Source organism: Leopardus geoffroyi, chromosome B2 (assembly GCF_018350155.1).
Source record: "Leopardus geoffroyi isolate Oge1 chromosome B2, O.geoffroyi_Oge1_pat1.0, whole genome shotgun sequence".
NCBI lineage: Eukaryota > Metazoa > Chordata > Mammalia > Carnivora > Felidae > Leopardus > Leopardus geoffroyi.
The window spans coordinates 5015310-5042872 of record NC_059332.1 but is presented as its reverse complement, the minus strand read 5'-3'; the positions used below and the strand labels follow the sequence as shown (position 1 = coordinate 5042872).

Below are 27563 nucleotides of genomic sequence, written 5' to 3'. Positions count from 1 at the left end.
GTATTACATACGAAAACTAACCAGGATGGCCCATAAAGGGTTGGAGGGGGAATACAGATGGAAAAATCCTAAGTAAAATGGTAAAGCTAATCCAGTTGTATCCTGGAAGATAAAACATGATGACCAACTTGGGGTTTATCCCAGGAATGCAAGATTGTTCTAGTTTTAGTGCACGCTTGAAATTCTGAACATTGAAGGGGGGGGAAAGCCCGTAATCCTAATAACAGCATGGATACGATTAAGCTTGGAAAAGAAGAAATTGCAACTTGATAAAACTATCTTCCTATGCCTAGCATCACAGGTGAATGGTTAAAGGCAAAGCTTTAGAAACTTGTAAGTTCATGAACTAGAGAAGAATGGACCACAATTATTACAAATTCTTTTCGCAGTCTCAGTCTGGTGCAATCAAACCAAATAAAGCTAATTATGGGAAGGAAAAAGAACTCATTTACATAAGAAAATCCCAAGAGCAACCAGAAACAAATTAAGTGGCCAGATTTTAAAATATCCCTAAATTAATTGCTTTTCTATACACTGGTACAAGTTTAAAAACAGTGGGTATGGTCGCGGGGGTGGCGTGGTGAGAAGGTCTGTGAAGAAAGTGAAATGTTACTAAGATGTATGTAGAAAAACTATTCTAAAAAAGTTCTTGAACGTGTCTCTTCTTGCCTTTCTTGGAGTTCTTTGTAAAACAGAAACTAATCCTGTCTGCCATGAACAAAAATGGGATTCATCAGAAGACTACAATGGTCCTGAGGAAGCAGAAGTCAGAGCGGCACTGGGGACCCCGTAGCAGGTGCTAATCGACGTTGTCTTAGTGCTGTTTGATTTTCTCCCCTTTCCTGAGATGGCAAGATTGGCATAGCCCGGCTTATGTCACTGCTCCTCGGAAGGGCAAGATGGCTGGGTTGGCAGTCTCTTAAGACTACACCGTGGATGAGATATCCCCTCAAAAGAAATTGAAATGTCATCAGAAGAAAAATTGATTCTAACGAGCCAGAGCACCACACATGTCACTACGCAGCCTTAGGGCCCTTGAGACTTTGTTTAGAAAAACCACCCCTGGGGCGCCTGGGTGGCGCAGTCGGTTAAGCGTCCGACTTCAGCCAGGTCACGATCTCGCGGTCCGTGAGTTCGAGCCCCGCATCGGGCTCTGTGCTGACCGCTCAGAGCCTGGAGCCTTGTTTCCGATTCTGTGTCTCCCTCTCTCTCTGCCCCTCCCCTGTTCATGCTCTGTCTCTCTCCCAAAAATAAATAAACGTTGAAAAAAAAATTAAAAAAAAAAACCACCCTGTGCCCACCCTGCCTCTTCCAAGATACCTCAGTCAAATTTTAGGTTTTAGCGAATGAGGTCATTATCTTTCGCCCAAGAAGGATAGGAGCTGGTGTGTCTGAGCTTTAGGTTTTAGCGAATGAGGTCATTATCTTTCGCCCAAGAAGGATAGGAGCTGGTGTGTCTGAGCTCCTGGGGCCTCTGGGCAGGATAACTGAGGTGTGCGCTGTGTATTTACTAGAGCAGTCCCTCAGTAGGATCACAAGTTCCCTTTTATCTAGATAGTAACCTTTTTTTTTTTTTTTTAACGTTTATTCATTTCTGAGACAGAGACAGAGCATGAACGGGGGAGGGTCAGAGAAAGAGGGAGACACAGAATCGGAAGCAGGCTCCAGGCTCTGAGCCGTCAGCCCAGAGCCCGACGCGGGGCTCGAACTCACGGACCGTGAGATCGTGACCTGAGCCGAAGTCGGACGCTCAACCGACTGAGCCACCCAGGCGCCCCGATAGTAACTTTTTGATAACACACCTTCTATCGGCTTTCTCCCCAACCCTGTTCTTAGTTCCTTAGGTCACTCTTGCAAATACGGTCCCTGCATTCAAATTCTTAACTGGAGTTCGCTTCTAGGAGAACTCAAATGTTGGGGAGAGATGCAGTTGTAAGGAGCAACCAAGGAAAGTAAAGTAACTGAGTGTTAACACTTTGGTAAACCAGTTTTAAATTCCAAGCTTAGCATACGAATGTCTCAAGGCCCACTTCAGCCTTTTATTTTACCACCTTCAACTTCCACGTGTGCTAGAGTCCAAAGAGGAATCTGAATACAACAACAGAGCTAGGCTGCCTCATAAGCTACATTTCCATAGATAAAATGTGAACCAGAAGTTCTCTAAGCATTGTCAGAAGAGGGGCCTTAGCAATTTCCGGTTAAGCATGTGAGTCAAACCCAGCCATTTAGCTACTCTGTCTCCCTAGACCCCATTAAAAATGACAGTAATCTATAAAAGACATAATCTCACACTGATGAGTCGGTTAATAGCCAGGGAGGATGAAGGAAAAGTGACAAAACAGGGCACAGAAGGAAACTTAAACAAAAATATGAGTATTGCTAAGCAATCCCATTTCTAGAAATCTATTCCACAGATATGTTCCCACACGTGTGAAATGATCTATATTTAAGATCATTTAATGATCTATTTATCTATTCTATTTATTCTATTCGTTCTATCTTATCTATTTAATAGATCTACTTAATGATCTATTCTTTAAGGTATAGAACCTAGACCAAGATGAAGTATTGGTAGATACAACCCCATCTTTCACAGAACTAGAACTAATAATCCTAAAATTTGTGTGGAAGCACAGAAGACCACGTATCGCCAAAACTATCTTGAGAAAGAAGAACAAAACTGGAGGTATCACCATCCCAGATTACAAGATACATGACGAAGGTGTAGTAATCAAGACAGTACGCTACTGGCACAAAGATGGACATACAGGCGACTAGAACGGGATAGAGAGCTCAGAAAGAAACCCACGCTTTTATGGTCAATTTATGATGAAGCAAGAGCGTACAAGGGGAAAATACCATCTCTTCTATAAATGGTGCCGGGAAAAGTGGACAGCAGCATGGAAAAGACTGAAACGGGACCGCTTTCTTACACCATACACAAAAATAAACTCAAAATGGATTATAGACTTAAATGTGAGACCTGAAGCCATAAAACTTGTCAAAGAAATTGCTGGCTATGTGTTCTTCTACATCAGCCATAAAAACACTTTTCTAGATAGGTCTCCTGAGGTAAGGGAAACAAAAACAAAATTACTTTGTCAGGACTAAACCGAACTAAAAAGCTTCTGCACAGTGAGGGAAACCAGCAAAACAAAAAGGCAACCTACTGAATGGGAGAAGATGTTTGCAAACGACATATCCAATAAAGGGTTAATATTTAAAATATATAAAGAACTTCTATAACTCAACACACACACACATAATCCAACTAGAAAATGGGCAGGGGACCTGAATAGACATTTATCCAAAGAAGACCTACAAATGACCAACAGACACATGAAAAGATGCTCAACATCACTCATCACCAGAGAAATGCAAATTAAAACCACAATGAGACATCACTTTACACTTGTCAGAATGACTTAAATAAAAAAACACAAGAAATAACAAGTGTTGGCAAGGATGTGGAGAAAAAGGAACCTTTGTGCACTGTCGGTAGAAATGTAAATTGGGGGGCGCCTGGGTGGCTTGGTCGGTTAAGCGTCCGACTTCGGCTCGGGTCATGATCTCACGGTCCGTGAGTTCGAGCCCCGCGTCGGGCTCTGTGCTGACAGCTCAGAGCCTGGAGCCTGCTTCGGATTCTGTGTCTCCCTCTCTCTCTGCCCCTCCCCTGTTCATGCTCTGTCTCTCTCTGTCTCAAAAATAAATAAACATTAAAAAAAAAATTAAAAAAAAAAAAGAAATGTAAATTGGTACAGATACCATAGGAAACCAGTATGGAGGCTCCTCAAAACGTTAAAAATTGAAATTAACCCTATGATGCAGTAATTCCATGGCTAGATAATTACCCAAAGGAAATGAAAACACTAAGTTGAAAAGATAAATACACCCTCTCTTTATTGCAGCATTATTTACAATAGCCAAGATACGGAAGCAGCCCAAGTGTCCATAGATAGATGAATGGATAAAGAAAGTGTGGGATAGATGTATATAGATTATAGATATACAGAATAGATGAGTGGATAAAGATGTGAGATATAGATGATATAGGTATATAGACAATGGAATATTACTCAGCCATAAAAAAGCAGGAACTCTTGACATGGACAACAAACAGCACAGATGGACCTAGAGGGTATTACGCTAAGTGAAATAAGTCAGAGAAGGACAAATACCAGATGATTTCACTCATGTGGAATTCAAGAAACAAAAAAAAAGACAAACTCAAAACAGACTCTTAAATACAGAGAACAAACTGGTGGTTGCCAGAGAAAAGATGGCGTGTGGGGGATGATAAGCGAAATAGATAAAGGGGATTAAGAGTACACTTATCATGGGACACCGGGGTGGCTCAGTTGGTTAAGTGTCCGACTCCTGATTTCAGCTCAGGTCATGATCTCATGGTTAGTGATTTGAGCCCCGCATCAGGCTCTGTGCTGACAGTGTGGAGCCTGCTTGGGATTCTTTCTTTCCTTCTCTCTCTGCCCCTCCCCCGCTCATGCTCATTCACACTCTGTCTCAAAATAAACAAACAAACAAAAAAAAAATACACTTGTCACGGTGAGCATTGAGTAATGTATAGAATTGTTCAATCATTACATTGTACACCTGAGGTTAATATAATATTGTATGTTAATTATACTTCAATTTTTAAAAAGGTGAATACCAGAAAAAAATTGCTGCAAATAAAATGCTACTATATGTTAAAACAAGACTAAGAAAAGGGATATATGTACATTTCCTTGTGTACAGATAGAATACCTCTGGAAAGTATTCTTTCCAGCAGGGAACCTGCTACTTTTCTAAATCTGCTGTTTTTGGGGCGCCCGCGTGGCTCAGTCAGTTAAACGTCCAACTTCAGCTCAGGGCCTGATTTTGTGGTTTGTGAGTTTGAGCCCCGCGTTGGTCTCTGTGCTGATAGCTCAGAGCCTGGAGCCTGCTTCAGATTCTGTGTCTCCCTCTCTCTCTGCCCCTCCCCTGCTTGTACTTGGTCTCTCAAAAAATGAATAAACATTAAAAAGAAAATCTAAATCTGAGGTTTTCTTCCAGGAGTGGGAAACTCCAGTCCTGTAACACTCCTGGTTTCAGCAGAGGTGAGTGACCTCACTGACTGTAGGCTTTGGGAAAAACAGAGCCTGGCTCTTCTCTTCTGAGGAGTGAGGACTTTGACGTCCTCTGCTGCTCCTCCAGGGTCAGAGGCTGGCTGAAGTCAGATGATCCCTCCAGAAAAATAAACGTATCGTCGGAAATGGCAGATCTCCAAAAACTAACCTCCTCTTCATTCTTTCTGAGGAAACTAGTGGAAAACTCACTCCAAATTCAGATGTGGGAGTGAACCAGAAAAAGGAAAGCAAAAGTATGTGGGATCCCTCAATAGTATGTGGGATCCCCCAACATGGGAGGGTAGAGGGGATCCCCGGTGGTGAAGGGAAATCCTAAAATCTTTGCTAGCCAGGTGGGAGGCCCAAATGGGAACAATAGCATGGCGGCATCCAGGATGGGGGTGGGGGTCTGTCTTCAAGAGGAAGCAATTACTCAGTGTGTAAGTATTGGGTGGCTGAACAGTTATGGAGAATGGAAATCCGTGAATGAAACTAAGCAACACAACAAAGGAACCAGACTCCAGGGAAAACAGAGTTGTATGAGGAAGGAAATGATACTACACATACTACTTAGCCATGAAAAACGCTGAAGTACTCCTCTTGTTTTAATGGACAATTGTGGCACAATTATATTGAGAGACGAAGGGGAAACCCAAGCAAGGAACAGGGTTAGAACTTTAAGACCTTGTCAGTCATAGTAAGAAGTAAAAAGAAAATTACCTAAAATGGTGGGGGGGGGGGGGAGAATTAGCAATATATGTGAACTATTTATCTAGTTTTTAATATTTATTTTTGAGACAGAGAGAGACAGAGCATGAACAGGGGAGGGTCAGAGAGAGAGGGAGACACAGAATCTGAAACAGGCTCCGGGCTGTCAGCACAGAGCCTGATGCGAGGCTTGAACCCATGGACCGTGAGATCGTGACCTGGGCTGAAGTTGGACGCTCAACCGACTGAGCCACCCAGGTGCCCTTATGTGAACTATTTAGAACTAGGATAGTCATAATAATAAAACAATAATAATAATAAAAACCAGAAGAAACAGCCAAAAAGCCTCAAATGGTCGTCTCTGGGAGTGCGAATCAGGAAGGGGTTAAGGGACTGCTAACTCTCAGTCTGTGTCATTGTATTATTTGACTTAAATTTTTTTTTTAAATGTTTATATTTGAGAGAGAGTGCACAAGCTGAGGAGGGGCAGAGAGAGAGGGAGACACGGAATCCTAAGCAAACTCCAGGCTCTTAGGTGTCAGCACAGAGCCGGATGCAGGCCTCGAACTCATGAACCGTGAGATCATGACCTGAGCCAAAGTCAGGCACTCAACTGAGTGAGCCACACTCAACTGAGTAAGGCACCCCGCATTATTTGACTTTTTAAATTATGTTTGTGTATTACTTGGACATTACTATTAAAATTTAATTTAAAGAGCATTAACAGGGACACCTGGGTGGCTCAGTCAGTTAAGCGTCCGACTTCAGCTCAGGTCACGATCTCAAAGTTTGGGAGTTTGAGCCTCGTGCTGTCAGCACAGAGCCCACTTCGAATCCTCTGTCTCCCTTTTTGCCCCTTCCCTGCTGGTTCTCTTTCTCTCGCTCTCTCTTAAAATAAACTTCAAAAAAATAATAAAATAAAAAGCATTAACAAAAAGTAATTTCTGACCATGACCCAGTCTCTAAATGGGACTTCTAATTTTCAACCCTTAATCTGCCACCATAAAGGGGATTCTGGTTTGAGAAAGTCTGCATTCACAAAATTCACAGAGGATGAGAATACACAGTTGCTCAGCAGAACACAGCGTTCTCTGGTTTAACACCTGAGAACACTTGTGCCAAGATCCCTATGAATCCGCGTGATGTGATCAGCCCTCCTATAAGATATACAAGCAGGGATCGCAGAACTGCATTACGATTTTACCGTCACATTGAAGCACAGCTCAGTCAAAGCCAGTTTGTGAAAAAGGTGAAAAATTCAACATCCACTGGCTGCAGCTTAAGGCAACTGTCAGTGTGCCTTTAGGCACTTGCGATAAATACTACTTTTTGCGCTAAAGCTTTTAATGAGACTGCGTAGCACAGAAGTCAGGTGCAGGCTTTCTGCTACTTATTCTCTAACCGATAATACAGGGATTGTGCACATCGTTGTAGGAAAACCCAAGAGCCTACCTTCAGGCTGTCTCTAGACGTCTGAACACGCGGCACCCCGTCTCCATCCAGAGTTCTACAGGTGGAGTTGAGTTGAGGTTTTATTGAGTGTTAATTGCCCCAAACTTTCAGCTGGCCTCACGCGCGAAGGGATCATGCTTTGGTGGCCAGAAAACCCTCTCAGATAAAGTCGTGGCAGCTGGATGATGAGAAGATCAGCACTGAGATAGGGCTAAAAGGGCACAGGTGGGGTAGTGTCCATTACAAGAGGTGGCTGTGGGTGAGGTTAGGGTTTGGCATTTCTAGGTGCCTTGGCTTAATGTCATCTGATGACCCCCCCCAAACACACCATTGCTCCTAACAGTTGTATAGGTAATGCATCGTTCACTGAATCCCCGTTTTATGAACCTACATTTTATGAGGTCATTTTATTTTTATTTTATTTTATTTTTTTTTAAGTTTATTTATTTATTTTGAGAGAGACAGAGATAGCACAAGCGGGGGAGGGACAGAGAGACAGGGAGAGAGAGAGAATCCCAAGCAGGCTCCGTGCTGTCAGCTTAGAGCTCGAAGTGGGGCTCAAACTCATGAAATGTGAGATCGTGACCTGAGCTGAAACCAAGAGTCGGACACTCAACTGACTGAGCCACCCAGGTGTCCCTTTATGAGGTCATTTTAAACAGCGGTGCTTGGGGTGCCTGGGTGGCGCAGTCGGTTAAGCGTCCGACTTCAGCCAGGTCACGATCTCGCGGTCCGTGAGTTCGAGCCCCGCGTCGGGCTCTGGGCTGATGGCTCAGAGCCTGGAGCCTGTTTCCGATTCTGTGTCTCCTTCTCTCTCTGCCCCTCTCCCGTTCATGCTCTGTCTCTCTCTGTCCCAAAAATAAATAAACGTTGAAAAAAAAAAAAAAAACAGCGGTGCTTTTCATACGTTTGGTTATTTCGGTCACCGTGATGATTGATAGAGAATTTTTCAACTGCCTAAAAGAAAAACTATCTCGGCTTGTTATTGTTTATTTCAGTTTTCCGGGTTAATGCAATGGTAGCTGCCCTTAGAGAAATTAATTCCTGTGAAAACCAATGAGGAAATATAGCACCTCTGCAAAATTCTCAGGCCACCCAGACCAATTCTCAGCTGCTAGTATTTGCAAATGATATTTCAGATTACCTAAGTCTCTAAGCTCCTTTGTGCAGGACACATTATTGCAGGTCATGACAGAGAGAACGTAGCAAGCCCAAAATTTAACAAGGAGGTGTTTGTTGATTTCAGTTTTGATGACAGAATCGACTCTGTACTCAAAAATCCTCACGAGGATAGGGATAAACTTGAAATTCTTGGCTTTCCTCTGGCTGGTAGGATTTAAGTAACACCAGCAGGCTATACTCTGGAGCAGCAGAATCTTTACTTTCGGCGCCAGCTGGTGATTTTGTAACAAACTGGCCACTTCTTTGATGTGCTCAGTGGCGTACTTCCCAGCGGTGGGTCCTCCTGGAAAATAAGTGTTTGCATTTCAGAAGTATTTGGTGTATCTAGGAGCTGGTGACATTTGAGTGCTGATGTGTCCATATTCCTTTTGCTGCATACTGACACTTTGGATGCTCTGAATTTTCCTTTTCCTTCCCCCCCCCCCCCCCCCCCCCCCCCCCGTGTGCTGCTGTGAACAGGAAAAAGTATGTTGATAAGCACAAAACATGAAAGGGACTGGAAGTTCCCCGCCTGTCAAAGTCTCCTCCCTGGCTCCTTTATTCAAGCACCTACTTGAGTAGGTGTCAGGAGTCAGTACTTCAAGATGAACAGAGCAAACAAAACAGAAAAACCAAAACACTGCCCTGCAAAGCCAGGGTGTAACTCGTAAGAGAGGTTTTTCATGAGCCGTCCCTTGCTCTGAAAGACGTCTCTGATGTCTCATTTCTCAGCCCGACTCTTGCAGATCTGGAACCAACGTGACCTTATAAGATTGCTCTTGCTTGGGAACCCAACCTGGTTCCCAGACTGACCCCACCTGAACCCAGGCTCTACTTTCCTCGTATACTGGAACCCCAGATTGCCCGAGTTCAAATCTCAAACCCTAAGAAGGTACTGGCCAAGAAAACACTGGACGAAGACTACTCAGGTGGTGAGGAGTAGCCGGCATACTTGGCCAGATTCTAGCCACTGGGGTTTTGACCTGGCTTGGATTTCTCTTAGTGGCACTACCACAGTCCCGTGGACCCAAGGATGTTCTAGCCAATGTTAAAGCTTTAGCTGAAGCCTGGGCATGGGCTCTTTCCCTGCCTTCTAGAAGTGTAACTAAGACTGAGGTTACATACCATCAAGTTAAAGAATTCTGACTCTTTTTATAACCACCCAGCTCTTCCCCCAAATGGTGAACAGAGCTCTACAGGGAGCTTTCTCAAGTGGTGGGCGCCATTTATCCTTCCTTCACATGGGAATCCTTCAGCTTCTTTCTAGCTCTGTGCCACTGGTTCTCACCCATCCTGGCACCTAGGACCCCTTGGTTCTTGAAAATGGTACATGTTTTCTCTCACGGACGCCATTCTTTGAAAAATTGAGTCTATCAAATTAGATCTAGGCAACCCATTAAAAAAGAGATCAGTCATCTATGATACTTATAGCTACCAGAGCTTCCAATCAAGAGACATGTTGTTGAAGATTATGTATAAAATTTCACTGCATATCCTGAAATTTATTGGAACAAAAAAAGTGGAGTGAGTTTAAACCGGATAATCATTAGAGTGGTGTGTGTGTGAGCAGTTTACCACGTAATTTTCTGGCCAAATATACATTCACGGTTGCTTTTCTCTGATGCCCCACGTGCCTTCCTGATAGGTGTTTTAACAGCCTTAGGCTTTTAATGATTTTTCTAAGGTAGTTTCTGTGTAATGCATTTTTGCAAGATAAAAAATAGGGGCGCCTGGGTGGCTCAGTCGGTTAAGCGTCCGACTTCGGCTCAGGTCGTGATCTCACGGTTTGTGGGTTCGAGCCCTATGTCAGCTCTGTGCTGACAGCTCAGAGCCTGGAGCCTGCTTCAGATTCTGTGTCTCCGCCCCACCCCCCACCCCCCAACCTCTCTCCTGCTTTCTCTCTCTAATACAAATAAACATTAATAAAATAAAAATAAAATATCAACTGGTATTACTCTGTGTTGGAATCATATCACTAAGTTGGAATTATATCAGTCGGTTTAGATATTTTGTTTTTTAAATAATAATGAGAACTTTGATAGGCAATTTCAGTATAGTTGTTTTTAATAAAAGTGGGAAAGTTCTTACTGAGTAATTTATTTGATGGACATTCTTTTTTAAATTAAAATTAAAATTAATTAATTACTTTTTAAATTTACATCTAAGTTAGCATATAGTGCAATAATGATTTCAGGAGTAGAATCTAGTGGATGGACACATTATTTTAAAACATGAGATCCTTGAGGAGAAAATGATTAGTAAGTATCTTTGGTGGTACAAAGACAAAAAACTAAAAATTTAGGCAAAGGGAATGTTATTGGAATTTTAAGATCAGAGCTATGAAAATCCCTAACTTACAGCATTATAACAAGCAGAAGATTTTGAAAGACCTACATTAGCACAGCTGGTTAAATCAGTACCAGCTTGGGGCTCCTGGGTGGCTCAGTGCCTCAGGTCATGATCTCGTGGCTCGTGAGTTCGAGCCCCTTGTGCTGCCGGCTCAGAGCCTGGAGCCTGCTTCCGATTCTGTGTCTCCCTCTCTCTCTGCCCCTCCCCTGCTCACGCTCTGTCTCTCTCTCAAAAATGAATAAACATTAGGGGCGCCTGGGTGGCTCAGTCGGTTGGGCGGCCGACTTCGGCTCAGGTCACGATCTCGCGGTCCGTGAGTTCGAGCCCCGCGTCGGGCTCTGGGCTGAGGGCTCAGAGCCTGGAGCCTGCTTCGGATTCTGTGTCTCCCTCTCTCTGACCCTCCCCCATTCATGCTCTGTCTCTCTCTGTCTCAAAAATAAACGTTAAAAAAAAAATGAATAAACATTAAAAATAAATAAAATACATGAAAACTAAGTCCGTACCTGTGAAGGCCAACAGTCCGATTCTATATGCAGCCTGAGCCCTCTTCTCAATGGCTAGAGACTGATTCTTCAATACACGACCAAGCACCACGAATTTTTCTTTGTGAAAAATACTCCCAGCCGAAGGGATATCTTCTTCCTTCTTCTTCTTAATGAAAAAGCGCCTAACAGTGACATTCCAGAACTTCTGGAGGCGCTGATACAGCCCCGCAAAATACTGGTAGATCTGAGTTGAAAATTGCACATAATAAGTACGTGCCTTAGACATTGTATGAAAAAGGCCAGTGGTGCTTCAGTTATCCTTGTGTTGTGGCAGCTGAAGTCAACAGTCTAGAACTCTGGAATGCCTCTCTTAGCGACACTGGAGAATGGAATACACAAATCAGGGGCAAGCAATGGAGGCCTAAACTCTTCAGGCCGCCATCGAAGGCCTTCTACAATTTCAGTCAAATCAAGTTCACTTACACGCCTCTGGTGCACGGAATCTCAGCGTCGACCACACTGGCTTCTCCTCACATATGCCAGGAGTGTTCCCGCCCTTGTCCCTTTGCTTGCACAGGATCTACGGGAACTTGCCTGTTCTACTTGGCTTATTCCAACACATCCTGAATTTCCTTTCATAGCATTGTGGCTATTCTGCTTATTTGTCACGGAATCAGAGTTTTCCTCCACATCATGGATTTCCTATATTTTGCTGAGAAAATAGAAGCAGTCAGTGGAAGGCATGGTTGCCTTCACGGCATCCACCTATCTCCATCCGTGCACATATACTCCAACTGTCCTGTTGTTATGGACCCCTCTCCATTCCTGCAGTACATTTCGTGACTTGTCCCGCTCGAGGAGATTGCCCTACAGTTCTTCTCTTGCCTTAACTAAGTTTTCCTTTTCACATCAACAAGCAGGCTGTACTTGTTCTCATTAAAAAAATAAAACACTCTCTTGACCTCATAGAACCCCTCCGCCAAGTGATTGCCCTGTTCCTGTTTATACAAAAACTTCTCTTTTTTAAATGTTTATTTTTGAGAGAGAGACAGAGCGTGACCAGGGGAGGGACAGAGAGAGAGGGAGACGCAGAACCTGAAGCAGGCTCCAGGCTCTGAGCCATCAGCACAGAGCCTGACACAGCGCTCGAACCCATGAACTGTGAGATCATGACCTGAGCTGAAGTCAGATGCTCAACCGACTGAACCACCTAGGCGCCAAAAACTTTTCAAAGAGTTGCCATACTTAGTGTTTCAAATATTCTTCCACTGTCTCTTGGATGTACTCCAAAGATGGATTTCAAACCCATGAATCTTCAGGCTCACTGATGACCTTCATTCTGCTGAGTCCAATTCTCAGTCCTCAGCATTGGATACTCCTTTTTCCTTGAAACACTCAATTCACCTAGCGAATAGCTTCTAAGATGTCACCCTTGATTTTTCTCTTGCTTGCCACCCTCCATTTTCCTTTGCTGGTTCCTCTTCTCTCTATGACCTCCAAATATTGGGGTGTTCCAAGACTGTTCCGTCACACACACACAAATATATTTTAATATTTTATTTAAAAAATTTTTATTTATTTATTTTGAGAGAGAGAGAGAGAGAGAGAAAGAGAGAGAGAATGAATAGGGTAGGGGCAGTGAGAGAGGGAGAGTGAATTCCAAGCAGGCTCCATGCTGTCAGCTCAGAGCCCGAGGTGGGGTTCAAACTCATGAACATTAGATCATGACCTGAGCCGAGATCAAGAGATGCTCAACCGACTGAGTCACCCAGGCGTCTCATATTTAACATTTTATTTTTTGAGTAATCTCTACACCCAACATGGGGCTTGAACTCACAGCCCTGAGATTAAGAGTCACACGCTCCCACCAACTGAGGCAGCCAGCCGCCCCCCTCCCCAGTTTTGTATTCTTAACTAGATTTCTCACCTGGACTCCAGACACATTCAGTCACCAACTTGACAGCCATCCATTTGGATGTCTACGTGGCTTCTCAAATATAACATGTCCAAATCAGAATTCGTGCATTTCCTCTCTAAGCCAGCTGCTGCTCAGGTTCTCTGTCTCGGGAGAGGGCACCCCGATCCTTCCAGCAGTTCAGGTTGAAATTTTTGGATTTATCCTTGGCTTTTATTGGTCTCACATCTCATTTCCAACTTATCGACAACGTTCTACTGTCAACGTAGAAATTTGGACGGCGGGTCCCTCTCCATTCCTACAGTACATTTCATGACTTGTCCCACTCAAGGAGACTGCCCTACAGTTCTTTTCTTGCCTTCTACAAAGTGTACCTGCCTGTACTCTTCAAATATATCAAGATACGGAAGCTCAAGGAAAGGGGGAGTGGCTACTGTTGTGAGAAGAGCCTTAAAGAGACATGACAACTAAACATGTAATCCATGGTTGGAACCCTGTATCCATACGCGTGTGCATGCGTGTATGTGAGCACCTGTGCATGTGGGTATGCGAGCACGTGCATATGCATGTGAAGGCTATAAAGGATTATTAGTGGGACAACTGGGAATCACGGACATGTGTTGGCCAGCACGGCAGCCACATGTGGCTTTGGAGCACGTGAATGTGACTAATCTGAATTGAGCTGTGCTGTAAGTACAAACTACATACTGGATTTCGAAGACTTAGTATGAGAAAAAAAAAAAAAAAAAGAATGAAGGTGCCTGGGTGGCTCAGTTAAGTGTCCAACTCTTGATTTTGGCTCAGGTCATGATGTCATAGGGGAAGGGGCAGAGAGAAAGGGAGAGAGAGAGAGAATCTCAAGCAGACTGCATCATCGGTGTGGAGCCCAGCGCAGGGGCTCAAACTCACCAACCGTGAGATCCTGACCTGAGCCGAAATCAAGAGTTGGTTGCTTAACCGACGGAGTCACCTAGACGGCCCCAAAAATGTATTATTAAAGTTAACTTCCCCTATTATTTTTACTTTTTAAAATCTATTAGAAAAAAAATTAAAAATAAACCGTGCCTGCTAGTAAAATCTAAAACCCCAAGCCTGGCTCCTCTTCAAGGCCATTGTACTTATTGTTACCTCTTCTTCCCGGGGATATTCACGCGGTTCACCCCTCAGTTCCTCAGGTCGTTGCTCAAATGTAATTTTCTATTAGGCCTTCCTCGAACACCCTCTTCAAACTTGTGACCTTTGCCATGTCACTTCTCCCTTCCCCAACCTTGTGCAATTATGATCGCCTTCCCTGTCTTATCTTTCCCTCACCAGAATATGAACCCTGTGAGGGCAGAGATTTTTTTGTTTTGTTTTCTCTTCACTGCTGTATCTGCAGTGTCAAGAACAGTCACCAGGGGGCGCCTGGGTGGCTCAGTCGGTTAAATGGCTGACTTCGGCTCAGGTCATGGTCTCACCATTCATGGATTCGAGCCCCGCGTTGGGCTCTGTGCTGACAGCTCAGAGCCTGGACCCTGATTCAAATTCTGTGTCTCCCTCTCTCTCTACCCCTCCCCGACTCGTGCTCTGTCTCTCTCTCTCTCTTGCTCAAAAATAAATAAACATTAAAACAATTAAAAAAAAAAAAAAAAAGAACAGTCCCCAGTATATGTATATATATGAATATACCTTATTCATAGTAAGTATGCAAATAAACAAACAAAACTTGTTGAATAATGAGAAGTTAGAGATCAGGTTTGTAGCAAACAATTTGTTTCTCACACAAAGCATACTTAGAATTTCTCAAAATCAAGAGAATATTAATAAGAGATATTATCTCCTGGAAAATTTCAGGGATAAAAATATTTCTATTTGACTAATTTGCTTTTCGAGTACAGTAAGAAGGGCTGGTGTTTTCTGCCGAGTTGGGGTTTACGGTTTTCCTTTACCATCTTGTAAAGTTAAGGAAGACAATTCAGTTAAACAGTATAGCAATAAACCTTCCTTGTAGGAGAAAATTTTTCCTGCTGACTCAGTTAAAGGAATCACTGGTATTTAATAGCGTCAGTGGGTGAATACTCTCCCAGCTGAATGCTGGGGGCTCCTCTGTGATGACACGGGTGGGGTGTGGGCTGGGAACACACAAATGAAGGCTCTTAGCATCCTCAAGGGGCTCGTGGTCTCTGCTCACGGATACCACAATTCTGAAACACAGCTCTTTTCCTCCAATTAGCTTTACAACAAATTGAGAGGTAAACATTATTATCTTCATTTACAAGTGAAGGAATTTCAAGATGAGAAATTCAAGTTGCGAAATGAGGCACCCTGTGCTGTAGAAACGCCGGCTTAAGAAGGGCATGTGAAAAACAGTGCAGACTCTGTGCATAAGAGTAACAATTCAAAAATAATTTTTATTTTAACTTACATGATTGAAAGAGTGATGGATACAAATGCCACGAGACTAAAGGCACCCCCTCTGAGTGAAAATAAAATGCAGAAATGAATACAAAAGTACGTAATTAATTACTCATGCAATATTCAAAAAATTAGAAAACGAAAACAAAACAAAAAACTCTGTAACATTTGTGATTTGACTTTCTACAAAAAGAATCAACCATCTAACAGAGACTATAGGCTACAGACTATACATGCTAAACTACAGACTGTACAATGTACCTTTAAAATGAAGGATATATGCATATATATAATATTTATAAATATACAAATATATATACACATTATAACTTCACAGTTGAAAGAACTATTCACCAGGAAGTCTGGCAAACAATTCTGACTTTAAAATGGATTAAGAGTTGTTCTTAAAGGTCTTGCTAAAATGTAAATATTTAAAACGACACCTAAATATTTGATACGAACACATCCAGAATACAGTTGATATTCCACGGTTTAAATCACACTCACACATTTTATTTTGATATCTTGGCATATCCCACCGTGTATACTCTTAAGAGGAAGGAAAGTTAGTTAGTATGAGCTATCTAGTGGTCTTATACTTTATTTAGTGGAATTGCTCCCCTGATACAGAAACAGTAAGGGGAGCTGTTGTTTTAACTATTTGGCCAAGAGATCCCACCCAGTGACGAGTGATTTCTCTGGGGCAGTAACTGTCCCTCGTGCCTCGTCCCTCGGGACATTCTTCCTCCTAATCTCATGGTAATTCCTGTAGAAGCAAGGACCACTTGTGAATCTCCTTCTGCTCCCGCCCCATTAAGATTCCTCTAAGTGCCCAGTTCTACGACCCCAAAGAGCATCACAGCTTTCTGATTCCATGAGTTTTTGTTTTGATTTGTCTTAGCAGCAAAATACCTCTGTTGTAAAAGTATCATAAAAAAAAAAATGGCTCGTGTTCAAAAAAGCTTCAACTTCGAATGTCTTTTTCTAAGGAGTACGGGTATCATCTTAGACATCAACCTGTCTTTTATCCATCACGGAAACATGCTTTGGGAATGGTCAGGATGGAGAAAAGAAAAAGTAATGGAGGCTTGGAAAAAAAATGAAGTTAAAAAAAAATTTAAACTCTTACAATGTGTCATTTTACCGAGTTCTGCGGGCAAACTGTTATTCGAAGAAATTCTTTTTTGTGCTTTGCATTTAAGGTAAAATTAGGTAGCTGGTGGGGCCCCTCACCCCTCAGGACACGATGGGGAGACACCGCAAGGCGTGTGATAGTCATCAAAGTATCATGTGACGATTTTAGGCTTAGAGAAGAACTTCCAAAAAAGTACAAAGATGGCTGTTTTAAAATTCCATACATACGAGATAAGATGGACTTTTCTACCAAGCATTGTCAGACGCAATCGACACCGTCATCTACGGAGTCATATTGGCCCTATTCTATCGGCCAAAGGAAAAGTAGATAGGTACTATGACGCTCGACTTCGACTTCTACCTATGACGTGTTAAATTTCCAGACAACCTCAGCAGAACTCTTCAAGGTTTAAACACGCCTGCTAAATCCCAGCACCATCTTGATGAACAGGGCCATTTATTAAGATGGCTGTTGGGCAGAGCTCATTAAAAGGCCGTGGCAACTTCAGCCCCATGACGCCCTCCGGCGTTAACACGGTCTCGAGGAAATTTGTCCAGCTGTTCATACGCCAGCCGCCCATCTTCTCCTGCGCGCAGAACATCAAAAATAAACACCAGTTTAACCTTCTTATTCATCACTCAGGATAACGAATTGAAACCAGTTGTTTGGGAATGGATTGCTATATTTGCTAATGTTAACTTTAGTAAGGAAACTCATCTTCTGTAATTCTTAATTATGTTGTTTCCTAGGTACTGTTTAGAAGAGCCAAGAACTTTTTTTTTTATACTCAAAAAAAAAAAAAAAAAATTCCAGGGGCGCCTGGGTGGCTCAGTGGGTCGGGCGTCCCACTTCGGCTCAGGTCATGATCTCACAGTTCGTGGGTTCGAGCCCCGCGTCAGGCTCTGTGCTGACAGCTCGGAGCCTGGAGCCTGCTTCGGATTCTGTGTCTCCCTCTCTCTGCCCCTTCCCCGCTCGTGCTCTGTCTCTCTCTCAAAAATAAATAAAGATTAAAGAAAAGAATTCCAGTGTAGTGAACATACAGTGTTATATGTTTCGGTTTCGGGTGACAATACAATGATCCAACAATTCTATACATCACCCAGTGCTCATCAAGATACGTGTACTCTTAATCTCCCTCACCTATTTCACCCGTCCCCCTTCCACCTCCCCTCTGGTAACCATCAGTGTGTTAACTGTAGTTAAGAGTTGGCTTTTTGGTTTGTCGCTTATTTCCTTTGTAGAACAACCAAGTACTTTTGAGTTAATGCCAGAGACTAAAACAATGTCAGGGTGTGGGACAGTTGAACTCCTAGGGGCATTTAATGGCAATAATTTCACACATAGATTTCTTCCTGAGAAACCATACGGATTATAAGTGTGTTAGAGATTTCAGAATGGCTGGTCCTTGACTTCAAGGCATTGAACTTTGATATAGCTTTTACTTTTTTACATTATATATTGACATATCTAAAGGGTCTTTTATAAAAGTCAAATTTAGCTACACTTTAGCTAAAAAAGACTTTAGCTAAAAAAAATTACCCTTGGCCTTGGACACATGTGGTGATGCCATCTACCAGCTAGTAACTAGGTCACGTCTGCCATTAGAACCATCTCGAACAGCCAACAGGTATTTGCAAGTTATCTGAACATTCCATTCTATTTTTTCCTATTTAAAACAATGATTAGGAAACGGAGAAAACAATCACAGAGACGTAGTGATAAGAAGCAGGTTTTCACGTATTTAATACAAGAGAGACAAAGCTGGGAATAATGAGTTGTGGTCAATCAGAAGTTCATTAAGAGGGACACCTGGGTGGCTCAGTCGGTTAAGCTTCCCACTTGGGCTCAGGTCATGATCTCACAGTTCATGGGTTCAAGCCCCATGTCGGGCTCTGTGCTGACAGCTCTGAGCCTGGAGCCTGCTTTAGATTCTGTGTCTCCCTCTCTCTGCCCCTCCCCAGCTCACATTCTGTCTCTCTCTCAAAAATAATAAACATTAAAAATAAAAAAGAAGTTCATTAACAAAAAAAGTAAAAAAAGATTCGTGAAACGCTAGAAATACATTGATGTCAATGAGTTTTTGAAAAGCAGTGTAATGGTGGATTTTATAATATATCGTAGTCTCTGGAAACAGAAGCCTCGCAATCAACTAAAGTTTGTCTTTTAGAGGGGTATATTTAATTTTTTCGGTAATACATCACATATCAAAGGAGGGAGTCATCTGCACTTATAAGAACTTAGCGAACTCCTCTAGACAAAGGCCCCCAAATTTTAGAGATTTCTGTAGATTGTTTTGTCATGCCTTGTTGACTTTTCTGAGGCAAATGCTATTGTTTCCCCTAATTCAGTAATTTTTGCTTTTTTATTGCTTTGGAGTGGAATCCTTTTTTGAGACAAAATATTTGCACAAAACCCTGACATATAAAACATTAAACACAGCACCTTTCCAGGTGATGACAGCAGGGCGGGGTGGGGTGGGGGGTTAAAGAGAGACAGAGTTAGGCACATTCATACCATGGCACACAGCCTGAATGGCTTGGGTAACTAACGCTATTTAGAACCCAGTGAATACCCAGCCCGTTCCTAGCGTGTGCATGGCTATATCCCAATTTAGAGGTGTGCAGTCCTTCCCCAGAGTCCCGCAGAGTGTAGGTGGGTCAGGATTCCATCGAGGTGCCCTACCGGGTCTGGGTGCCCATAAGTGAGTTATGCCTCAATGGGCCCTTCTGCAAAATGGGACTAACTGCCCTTCTCCCTCGTGGAGTCCTTCGGAAGATTAAATGCGCTAACTCATGCAGGCCCCTCAAAACAGTGCCCGGCACAGAGCAAATCCTCTACGGGTGTAACCCCGCATCACTGCAGAGACACAACCACAGCTGGGATGCCGGGCCTCTTACTCTAACGTTGTTTTCCGTGGGCGTTGATCTGCCTTGGCCCCTCCTCTGGTCTGTCAACAGCCCTGGGAAGCAGGCAGGTGTTGGAGGAGAAAGGGCCTGAGCTTTGGCACATGGGGCAGTGTGCTTTCAACCGGTCTGAGGTCCAGCCGGATGGGTAGGTGGCCACAGCTACGCAGACGGCAGTGGGGCAGCGGCCTCAGGTGGCGATTTACATGTAAACGGTAACGACTCAAAATTAAATACAGTTAACCTTCAGTTCCTCACTTACAGAAGCCACTAATTCCACAGCAGCTGTCTAGGACAAAGAGACCGGCCCCCAAATCACAGGGGGACCTACCAGACACAATTACCAACTCAGTCATCTGGGTGAGTTAAAAACACACCAGTGTTTGTGTATTAAGGTCAAAGGAGATTCATAACATCGGGTTCAAGCATCGGTTACATCTTAGAATCACCTGGGGGGGGCTTTGAACCGTCCCAGCACCCAGGCACACCCCAGCCCACTGAAATCAGAACCTTCGGGAGTAGAACCCCGGGCATGAGTGTATTTGAGAGCCTCCTTAGTGATTCCAATGTGCAACTAGTGTTGGGAACCTGAGCTGGTGGTGTGAGGGGGGCATGGGGACCGGGGGGAGCCCCGCAGGTGAAGCAGGTGTGACCATCACTCCTGGAGATGCTGTTTGTGCCGCTGAAGTGACTCCTGGGGCACATCTGGCGGGGACAGGCTTCTCTGGGTCACACTGGATAAGGAAGCGTCGCTGAGCTGTGCAAACACTTGGCTTGCCTTCAGTGTTAGCCCAGAACACGATGGGATAAAAGAGGTTCAAACTAATAATACCCTGGGCATGTGTTTAGGGAATTAAAGTTGTATGCCTAAAGCAGCCGTAAGGAATCACTGTTTTTTTAAAAATTTTTTTTATGTTTTTAATTTTATTTTTGAGAGAGAGAAAAGGGGAGACACAGAATCCGAAGCAGGCTCCAGGCTCTGAGCTGTCAGCACTGAGCCTGATGTGGGGCTCAAACCCACGAACCGCGAGATCATGACCTGAGCCAAAGTCGGACGCTCAGCCAGCTGAGGCGCCCTCAGCACCCAGGCGCCCCTTACCCAAATTTGTTTTAAAATTTTGTTAACGTTTATTATTGAGAGACAGAGAGAGACAGAGCATGAGCAGGGGAGGGGCAGAGAGAGGAGGAGACACAGAATTCGAAGCAGGCTCCAGGCTCTGAGCTGTCAGCACAGAGCCCCATGTGGGGCTCGAACTCAAGAACCTGAGATCATGACCTGAGCTGAAGTGGGATGCTTAACTGACTGAGCCACCCAGGTGACTCAAGGAATAACTGTTTTATCCTTTAAACAAACATGTGCTGGCTTGGATTTCTGTGGATCAAATGATGTATTCATTAGCAGAAGGAAGTGTCATTAAACCAGTAAGAAAGAACACCTACAACAACGAATGTGATTTGCACGGTGATTATAAATGCCACGAGATTCTGCCTTATGTTATTAAGCGACTATAGCCAAACCAGGGTGGCTTCTTTCCAACTAGTATTATTAGCCGGATTATATTTGAGGACTTTTAGAAGCATAGTTTTTGCACATTAAGAGCGGTGGCAGTAGTAAAATACCAACTGTCTCTATCTTTTATGCAGGTCAGAACAGCCTCTCTCTGCCCCCTGCACTCCCCCGAAAGAACAAAGGTGTGAAACCTGGTAGGCAGGTGCCTTTACAAGGTGAAGTGGGGAGGGGGGTTTATCTGGCTATTCCAGCATTCAAGAACCACACTTGTTTTCTCCGGTGTCAGGACTCAGCTGGGCACAGGTCAGCGGGGCAACCAGAGGCTAACCTGAGAGGCAGGGTGAGGAGGGGACTAGTGTGCCCACCGTGCCTGCCGCCTCAGCCAACCGCGGCCCCCCGGACTCCCAGCCCAAGCTCGCCACCCCTCCTGGGTCCCTGACTACTGCCTCTGCTTTAGGTTCGAGTCGACGTCCTGGCCTCCAAACAGCGCAGGCTGAACGGCCTGGTGGGGCTCCCGAGAGCGGCCCTCCCCCAGCTCCAGGCGGTGAGACCCGGGCCTTGGAGGGAGATGGGAAGCCACCAGTTCCTCATAGTGTGTGTGTGTGTGTGTGATTGTGACCTACCTTGTGTGTGTGTAACATGCCCTGTGCGAGTGTGCGATGTACCTTGTGTGAGTGTGACCTCCCCTGTGTAAGTGTGAGTGACGTATGCCATGTGAGCACGCGTGTGACATCCCCTGTGCGAGTGTGATGTCCCATGTGTGTGACGTCCCATGTGTGAGCAGCGCCCCTGGGGGGGGGGTGAAGGTGCTCCCCCGGTGCCCACGAACCGTCTGGGCCCAGCTCCCTTGGAGAGCACCAGAAGGAAACAACCGTGTAAGCGAAACTCACCGAGAGACAAGAGGGTCTCCGAGGCCACGTTTCTGATTTCCTCGGTGTCGCACTGACACAAAGTCACCAGCATCTTAATGCTTTCGGTGGCCTGCGAGGAGAGAGCCGTTAGTGCTGCGACACCCATGGCGGGGCCACAGGGGCGGTACGGTCTTGCGCAGGGTTCCCCGGGCCCGCTGAGCGTCCGGCTCCTGAGGGGCTCTTTTAAAGGAACACATTCCGCGCCGTCCCTCCAAGATGCACGGGATGCGTCTCCCGGGATGGCGCCTGGGCCACGCACCTGCAGGAGCTCCAACAAGGCGCGTTTGGAAGGGGAGTGGCCAGCCTGTCCTTCCAGAACAGGATCCCCTTCTCCGAGCTCTTTCCCACGCGCCTCACTGGTTCCCACCCAGTGCTCAGCTAAGGACTCTGTGTTTGGCTTGTGTGCCCAACGGGAGGACAGCCAGAGCAGGTGGTCGGAACCCTCGTGTCTGTCCATCCCACACGTATCAGCGCCCCAGGGACCGGGCAGTTGGCCAGGCAGCAAGCGGGGCTCGGTCCTGACCCCCCCAGGGTTTCTGGTCCAGCGGAAAGACAGACGGTGGGACAATGACAGGCGGGGACACGGTGCTGGGGCAGAACAGAGCTGGGAAACGTCATCTTGTCTGACCTGGAGAGTCTTCACAGAGGAAGCGGTGTCTTAGGGCAATTAGCCACATTCGGGCAAGTGGTAGGTGTGTGTGTGTGTGTGTGTGTGTGTGTGTACGTGCGTGCACTGCACGTGTGCATGTGTTGGGCGGCGTGGGGCAGGAAATACATTCCAGGTGAGGGGAGCACCTCCTACCAGGACCCCAATCAAGGAGGGGCCTTACAAGCCACATTAGGTGCTCTGAACTTCATCCTTAGCATCCTGGAGAGCCACATAAGAGCTTTAGAAGCGGGATTTGTGGGGTGTTTTGTTTTGCTTTTATTTATTGATTTTGAGAGAGCTAGAGAGCGAGCAGGGGAGGGGCAGAGAGAGAGGGAGAGAGCGAGAATCCCAAGCGGGCTCCACGCCGTCAGCGCGGAGCCCGATGTGGGGCTTGAACTCACGAACCGTGAGATCACGACCGGAGCTGAGATCACGAGTCTCACCCTTGACCCACGGAGCTACCCGGGGCCCGGGACTCATGCTGTAGTGAGAGCAGCCTCACCCGCAGCAGAAAGCGCACACGGAAGGCGTGGACTCCGCGGGGGCAGAGGCCGGCGGGAAGGCGGCTCCAATCGGGGTGGGCAGAGCGGGCTGCCGGGCGGTGGGGTCCGCGGGGCGGGGCCGTCGGGGGTGAGGATGAGGTGGGGGAGGGGCACGGACGAGGTGGGCGAGCTGGGTGCCGGTCGGAGGTGACTTCCCAGCAGGGACGCCCCGCAGCCAGCGGGGCACGTGCCAGCGAGGGAGGACCCGGCCTGGAAACCGGGGCAGGGGGCGTCACTGGCCTGGGGAAGAGGACAGACACCCCCGGGAGAGGACGCGTGCAGGCAGAGGAGGGCCTAGCACCGCGTTTCCACGGACACCACCGCGTGGGGCACGCCTGCGGCCAGACCCAAATGCTTCCGCTGAGGTTCTGACGAGCTGAGGGACCAGATTGCGAGATGGCGATTCTCCTTCTGGAAGGAAGCCAGGCGCAGAGAGCCCTGGTGCCGGTGACAGAGATGTGAATGGCAGTGAGCAGTACGGGCAGACCACAGGCTCTTAGCCCAGAGAAACAGATGAGGGGCCCGAACTTCGAGGGCCTCTCGGTTTGAGGATCTCAATCTCTCATTTGGGTCCAGTTTGGTAACAGAAAAATGTGGCTCTCTGCTTGCTAGCATTAACTAAGTACTACTACTAATAGTAACGATAAAAATAAAATAATGATAATAATGATGATGATGATGATGATGTTTTCCCTGACAGGTTAGCTAGAGTTGATTGGTTTGGGTGGATGAAACCCCCGTGTCTACACTGTTTTTCACACCATGCTGCCCAGAGCCCCTTTCAGGAGCTGGGAGGCTGGGGATGGTTTAAAAAGAGGTGTTTTGTCCAGCACAAAGGATCGTATTTTCTGGAAGAAAAGAGAACAGTGGAGGCATCGGGGCTCTCAGACTTGAGTTAAAACCGTTGCTTTTACTGTCACGTTCACACTGTGCAAATCCACAGAAGCGGACACAGTTCACGGTACCCTGGTGACTTTGTTTCCATTAGCTCCGTGTCACAGCCATCGTCTCTGAGATGTCACGGGCACCAGGAGGCCACTCAAATAAACAGCAGTCACTGTGGGCTCTCTTGGCCACATAAGGTATTTTTCAGCACGTGACAAGGAAGGCTATATTTCCCAGAGCTGTTTTTCTGCACAGGTCATGAGATCTTCTTTTGAGAGTATTAACCCCTCTCTTCATGCCCATCCGGCTACAGGTCCCGCCCCTTGTCCCATGCGGCCATCCAAGATTTTAGCAAGTTTGAAGGTGTGACTTTATCTTTTTCTCTAAAGTGACTGGTCTTATTTTTGATGATTTAAGGTAGGTTGAACATTAAATCTTTCCTACTGAAAGGCAAACTTTCTTTCCTTTCTTTCTTTCTTTCTTCCTCTCTTCCCCTTTCCTTCTCTTTCCTTTTTCTTTCTTCTTTCTTTTTTTTCTTTTTCTTTTTCTTTTTCTTTTTCTTTTTCTTTTTCTTTTTCTTTTCTTTCCTTCCTTCCTTCCTTCCTTCCTTCCTTCCTTCCTTCCTTCCTTCCTTCCTTCCTTCCTTCCTTCCTTCCTTCTAATTTCCTTGAGTAATCTCTATGGTCAACCTGGGGCTCAAACTCACGACTCCAAGTTGCACACCCTGCTGACTGAGCCAGCTGGGCACCCTGAAAGGCAAAGTCTCTAATGTTGGGAATTCTCAGCCTTTGTTTCATTTACATTTTAGCCCTGTCACTGCTCAGTGACATGTCCCCCTGACACACTTAAGATGGGTGAGCTGCTGGGGTGCCTGGGTGGCTCAGTCAGTTGGATGTCCAACTTCAGCTTGGGTTGTGGTCTTGGGGTTTGTGGGTTCGAGATCCCCATTGGGCTCTCCACTCTTAACGAGGAGCCTGCTTCAGATCCTCTGTGTCTCTCTCTGCCCCTCCCCCATTTGCTGTCTCTCAAAAATGAATAAACATTAAAAAATTAAAAAAAAAAGGAAGGGTGAGCTGCTTGTTAAAGCAGATCATGGGGAAGCATCTGGGAATTTACCGGCACATTGAATTTCAGTATTTCCTTACAAATTTTTTTTTTTTTTTTTTTTTCCTTTTTTTTTTTTTTTTTTTTTTATAAATTTTTTTTTTTCAACGTTTATTTTATTTTTGGGACAGAGAGAGACAGCGCATGAACGGGGGAGGGGCAGAGAGAGAGGGAGACACAGAATCGGAAACAGGCTCCAAGCTCTGAGCCATCAGCCCAGAGCCCGACGCGGGGCTCGAACTCACGGACCGCGAGATCGTGACCTGGCTGAAGTCGGACGCTTAACCGACTGCGCCACCCAGGCGCCCCATTACAAATTTTATTTGTCCCTGTTCTTTCTTGTACACAAGAAAAATTGGTGAAATCATCCTATCAACTCTTTTTTTGGGATAAGCTATCCATTTCTGGGCTGCGGGCTGCTGAAACACATAATTATTTCATTTGGAAAATTATCAACCCTAACGAAACAAAGTCACATTTAGCTACTATTTAAAGAAAAGACCCCCAGGGCGCTTGGGTGGCTCAATCGATTAAGCATCTGACATTGGCTCAGGTCATGATCTCGTGGTTGGTTCGGTTCGTAGGTTTGAGCCCCGCATCAGGGTCTGTGGTGACAGCTCAGAGCCTGGAGCCTGCTTCGGATTCTGTCTCTCCCTCTCTCTCTCTCTCTCTCTCTCTCTGCCCCTCCCCCACTTACTGTCTGTTTCTTTCTCAGAAATAAATAAACATTAAAATAAAGTTTTAGGGGCGCCTGGGTGGCTCAGTTGGTTAAGCGGCCGACTTCGGCTCAGGTCATGATCTCGCGGTCCGTGAGTTCGAGCCCCGCGTTGGGCTCTGTGCTGACCGCTCAGAGCCTGGAGCCTGTTTCGGATTCTGTGTCTCCCTCTCTCTGACCCTCCCCCGTTCATGCTCTGTCTCTCTCTGTCTCAAAAACAAATAAACGTTAAAAAAAATATAAAAATAAAATAAAATAAAAGAAAGTTTTAAGAAAAGACCCCCAAATGAATACACAGTTCCCACCGTAAGGAGGTAAGACAGGTGCCCCCAAGTATGGGAAGAAAGCTGTTGGGTGCACTTGGCCTAGACTTGCTCAGAGCTGAACTGCCGGGGCCTCGGAGACTGGATCTTACCTGCAAGCTTCTCAGGGCCAGGCAGGCTGCCTTCTGGAGCTGGGGGTTTGCCTTTGTCAGTGCCTCACAGTAATACAGCAAGGCCTGGAAGAGAGGGAGGGACCCCGTGAGGACATTTTGATGTGTTTGCAGTTTTAGAGGCATCACTTCTACTCCCGGACCTAAACTATAGATAAAACGAGACATTTCATATGACCTTCAGAGCACAAAAAAAAAAAAAAGAGAAAAAAAAATCCATAACAATTCATGTTTACTAAAAAAGAACTGTCTCTGAATTCAATCCGTTACTCTATCAGGTCACAGACTCTGTGGACTATGAAGCTGGAAGGTCCAAAGGTACGTTTCCAGCATTCAAGAGCCCCTGAGGTCTAGCGCAAGTGCTAAGATTGCAGAAGGGTCTGTAAGGAAGGAATGTGTCTCCACAGAAGCTGCGAGACGCTAAGTGAATCGCGTGGAAGAAAAGCCGCCTTCCAAAGTGCCAGGACACGGTGCACGAAAATGATACTCAACCTGGACCGGGAAGGACGGGTTAGATTTCAGCCAAAATTAAGAGTTGGACGCTTAACAGACTGAGCCACCCAGGCGCTGCCCCCACCCCCCGCCCCCCGCCCAATTATCTTTTAAGCTGGTTTAAGACCCAGGCCCTGCGTCACCAACCACCATGTGACCGGCTTTCTACTATCTTTCTGATTTCCTATGGCTTACGTTGACCTAATTATCATTACGTATGTACACATATGTACGCCTGTGTTTATATCTATTTCTACTCTCTCAACTTGCTCACGCGTGCTTCTGGCATTTTACTTAACTTCCTGTGCCGTAGTCTGTCAATCTGCAAAGTGAGTAGAATCGAAAGCCACTCACAGGCCTTTCTGATTCTTCCACATGGTGACACATGTCAAGGACTGAAATCTGGTCTTAGCACGAAGTAAGGCCTCGATAAACAGAGCTGTAGCGTTACTGTTATTCTTATATACATCTGCGTATTCATGTATTTGTTTATAAGAGATACAACAGTGACTCCATTTCTGTTGAAGCTCCCTAAAAGATGAAGATCTTGGATTTTTTGTTTTTTAATCTTATTTGATTCCTTACAGCACCTAGAATGATACCCTGCGCTTAGTGAGCACCCATCAACTCTGATGAAAGAGCTTGAAAGTGTAACCAAACACCTGCTGATATGTTTGCTCATGGGATGGCACCTAGCACTGTAGTGGTCCCTCCC

General features: G+C 45.4%; 2 protein-coding genes across 9 annotated transcripts in view; both read right to left on the bottom strand.

Annotated features, from left to right (window-relative positions):
- Nucleotides 1-8239: 8239 nt before the first annotated feature.
- ARMH2 (armadillo like helical domain containing 2) lies at nucleotides 8240-12292 on the bottom strand. Its single transcript, XM_045497213.1, has 2 exons — nucleotides 11279-12292; nucleotides 8240-8730 (listed from the first exon to the last, which is right to left on the bottom strand). The coding sequence occupies exons 1-2, from the start codon at nucleotides 11544-11546 to the stop codon at nucleotides 8303-8305; spliced, it is 696 nt and encodes a 231-aa protein (XP_045353169.1). The 5' UTR covers nucleotides 11547-12292; the 3' UTR covers nucleotides 8240-8302.
- Nucleotides 12293-15545: 3253 nt separating this feature from the next.
- Nucleotides 15546-27563, bottom strand: part of RIPOR2 (RHO family interacting cell polarization regulator 2) — a 232700-nt gene continuing 220682 nt past the window's right edge. For 4 of the 8 annotated variants that reach the window (XM_045497204.1, XM_045497208.1, XM_045497205.1 and 1 more), the window contains 3 exons: nucleotides 26339-26422; nucleotides 22008-22098; nucleotides 18860-19796 (listed from right to left, as the gene is read on the bottom strand). In XM_045497204.1, coding sequence (XP_045353160.1) covers nucleotides 19603-19796; nucleotides 22008-22098; nucleotides 26339-26422 — 369 coding nt within the window. In that variant the 3' untranslated portion in view covers nucleotides 18860-19602. Of the gene's footprint in view, nucleotides 17291-18859; nucleotides 19797-22007; nucleotides 22099-26338; nucleotides 26423-27563 lie in introns of those variants that run through there. The other 4 variants (XM_045497207.1, XM_045497210.1, XM_045497209.1 and 1 more) reach the window with 3 other exon arrangements.

Coding starts and splice junctions, on each gene's coding strand:
- ARMH2 (XM_045497213.1), bottom strand. CDS start 11,546: ATGTCTAAGGCACGTACTTATTATGTGCAATTTTCAACTCAGATCTAC. Junction 8,731..11,278: donor CGGACTGTTGGCCTTCACAG/GTACGGACTTAG, acceptor CTTATTTTCCAG/GAGGACCCACCGCTGGGAAG.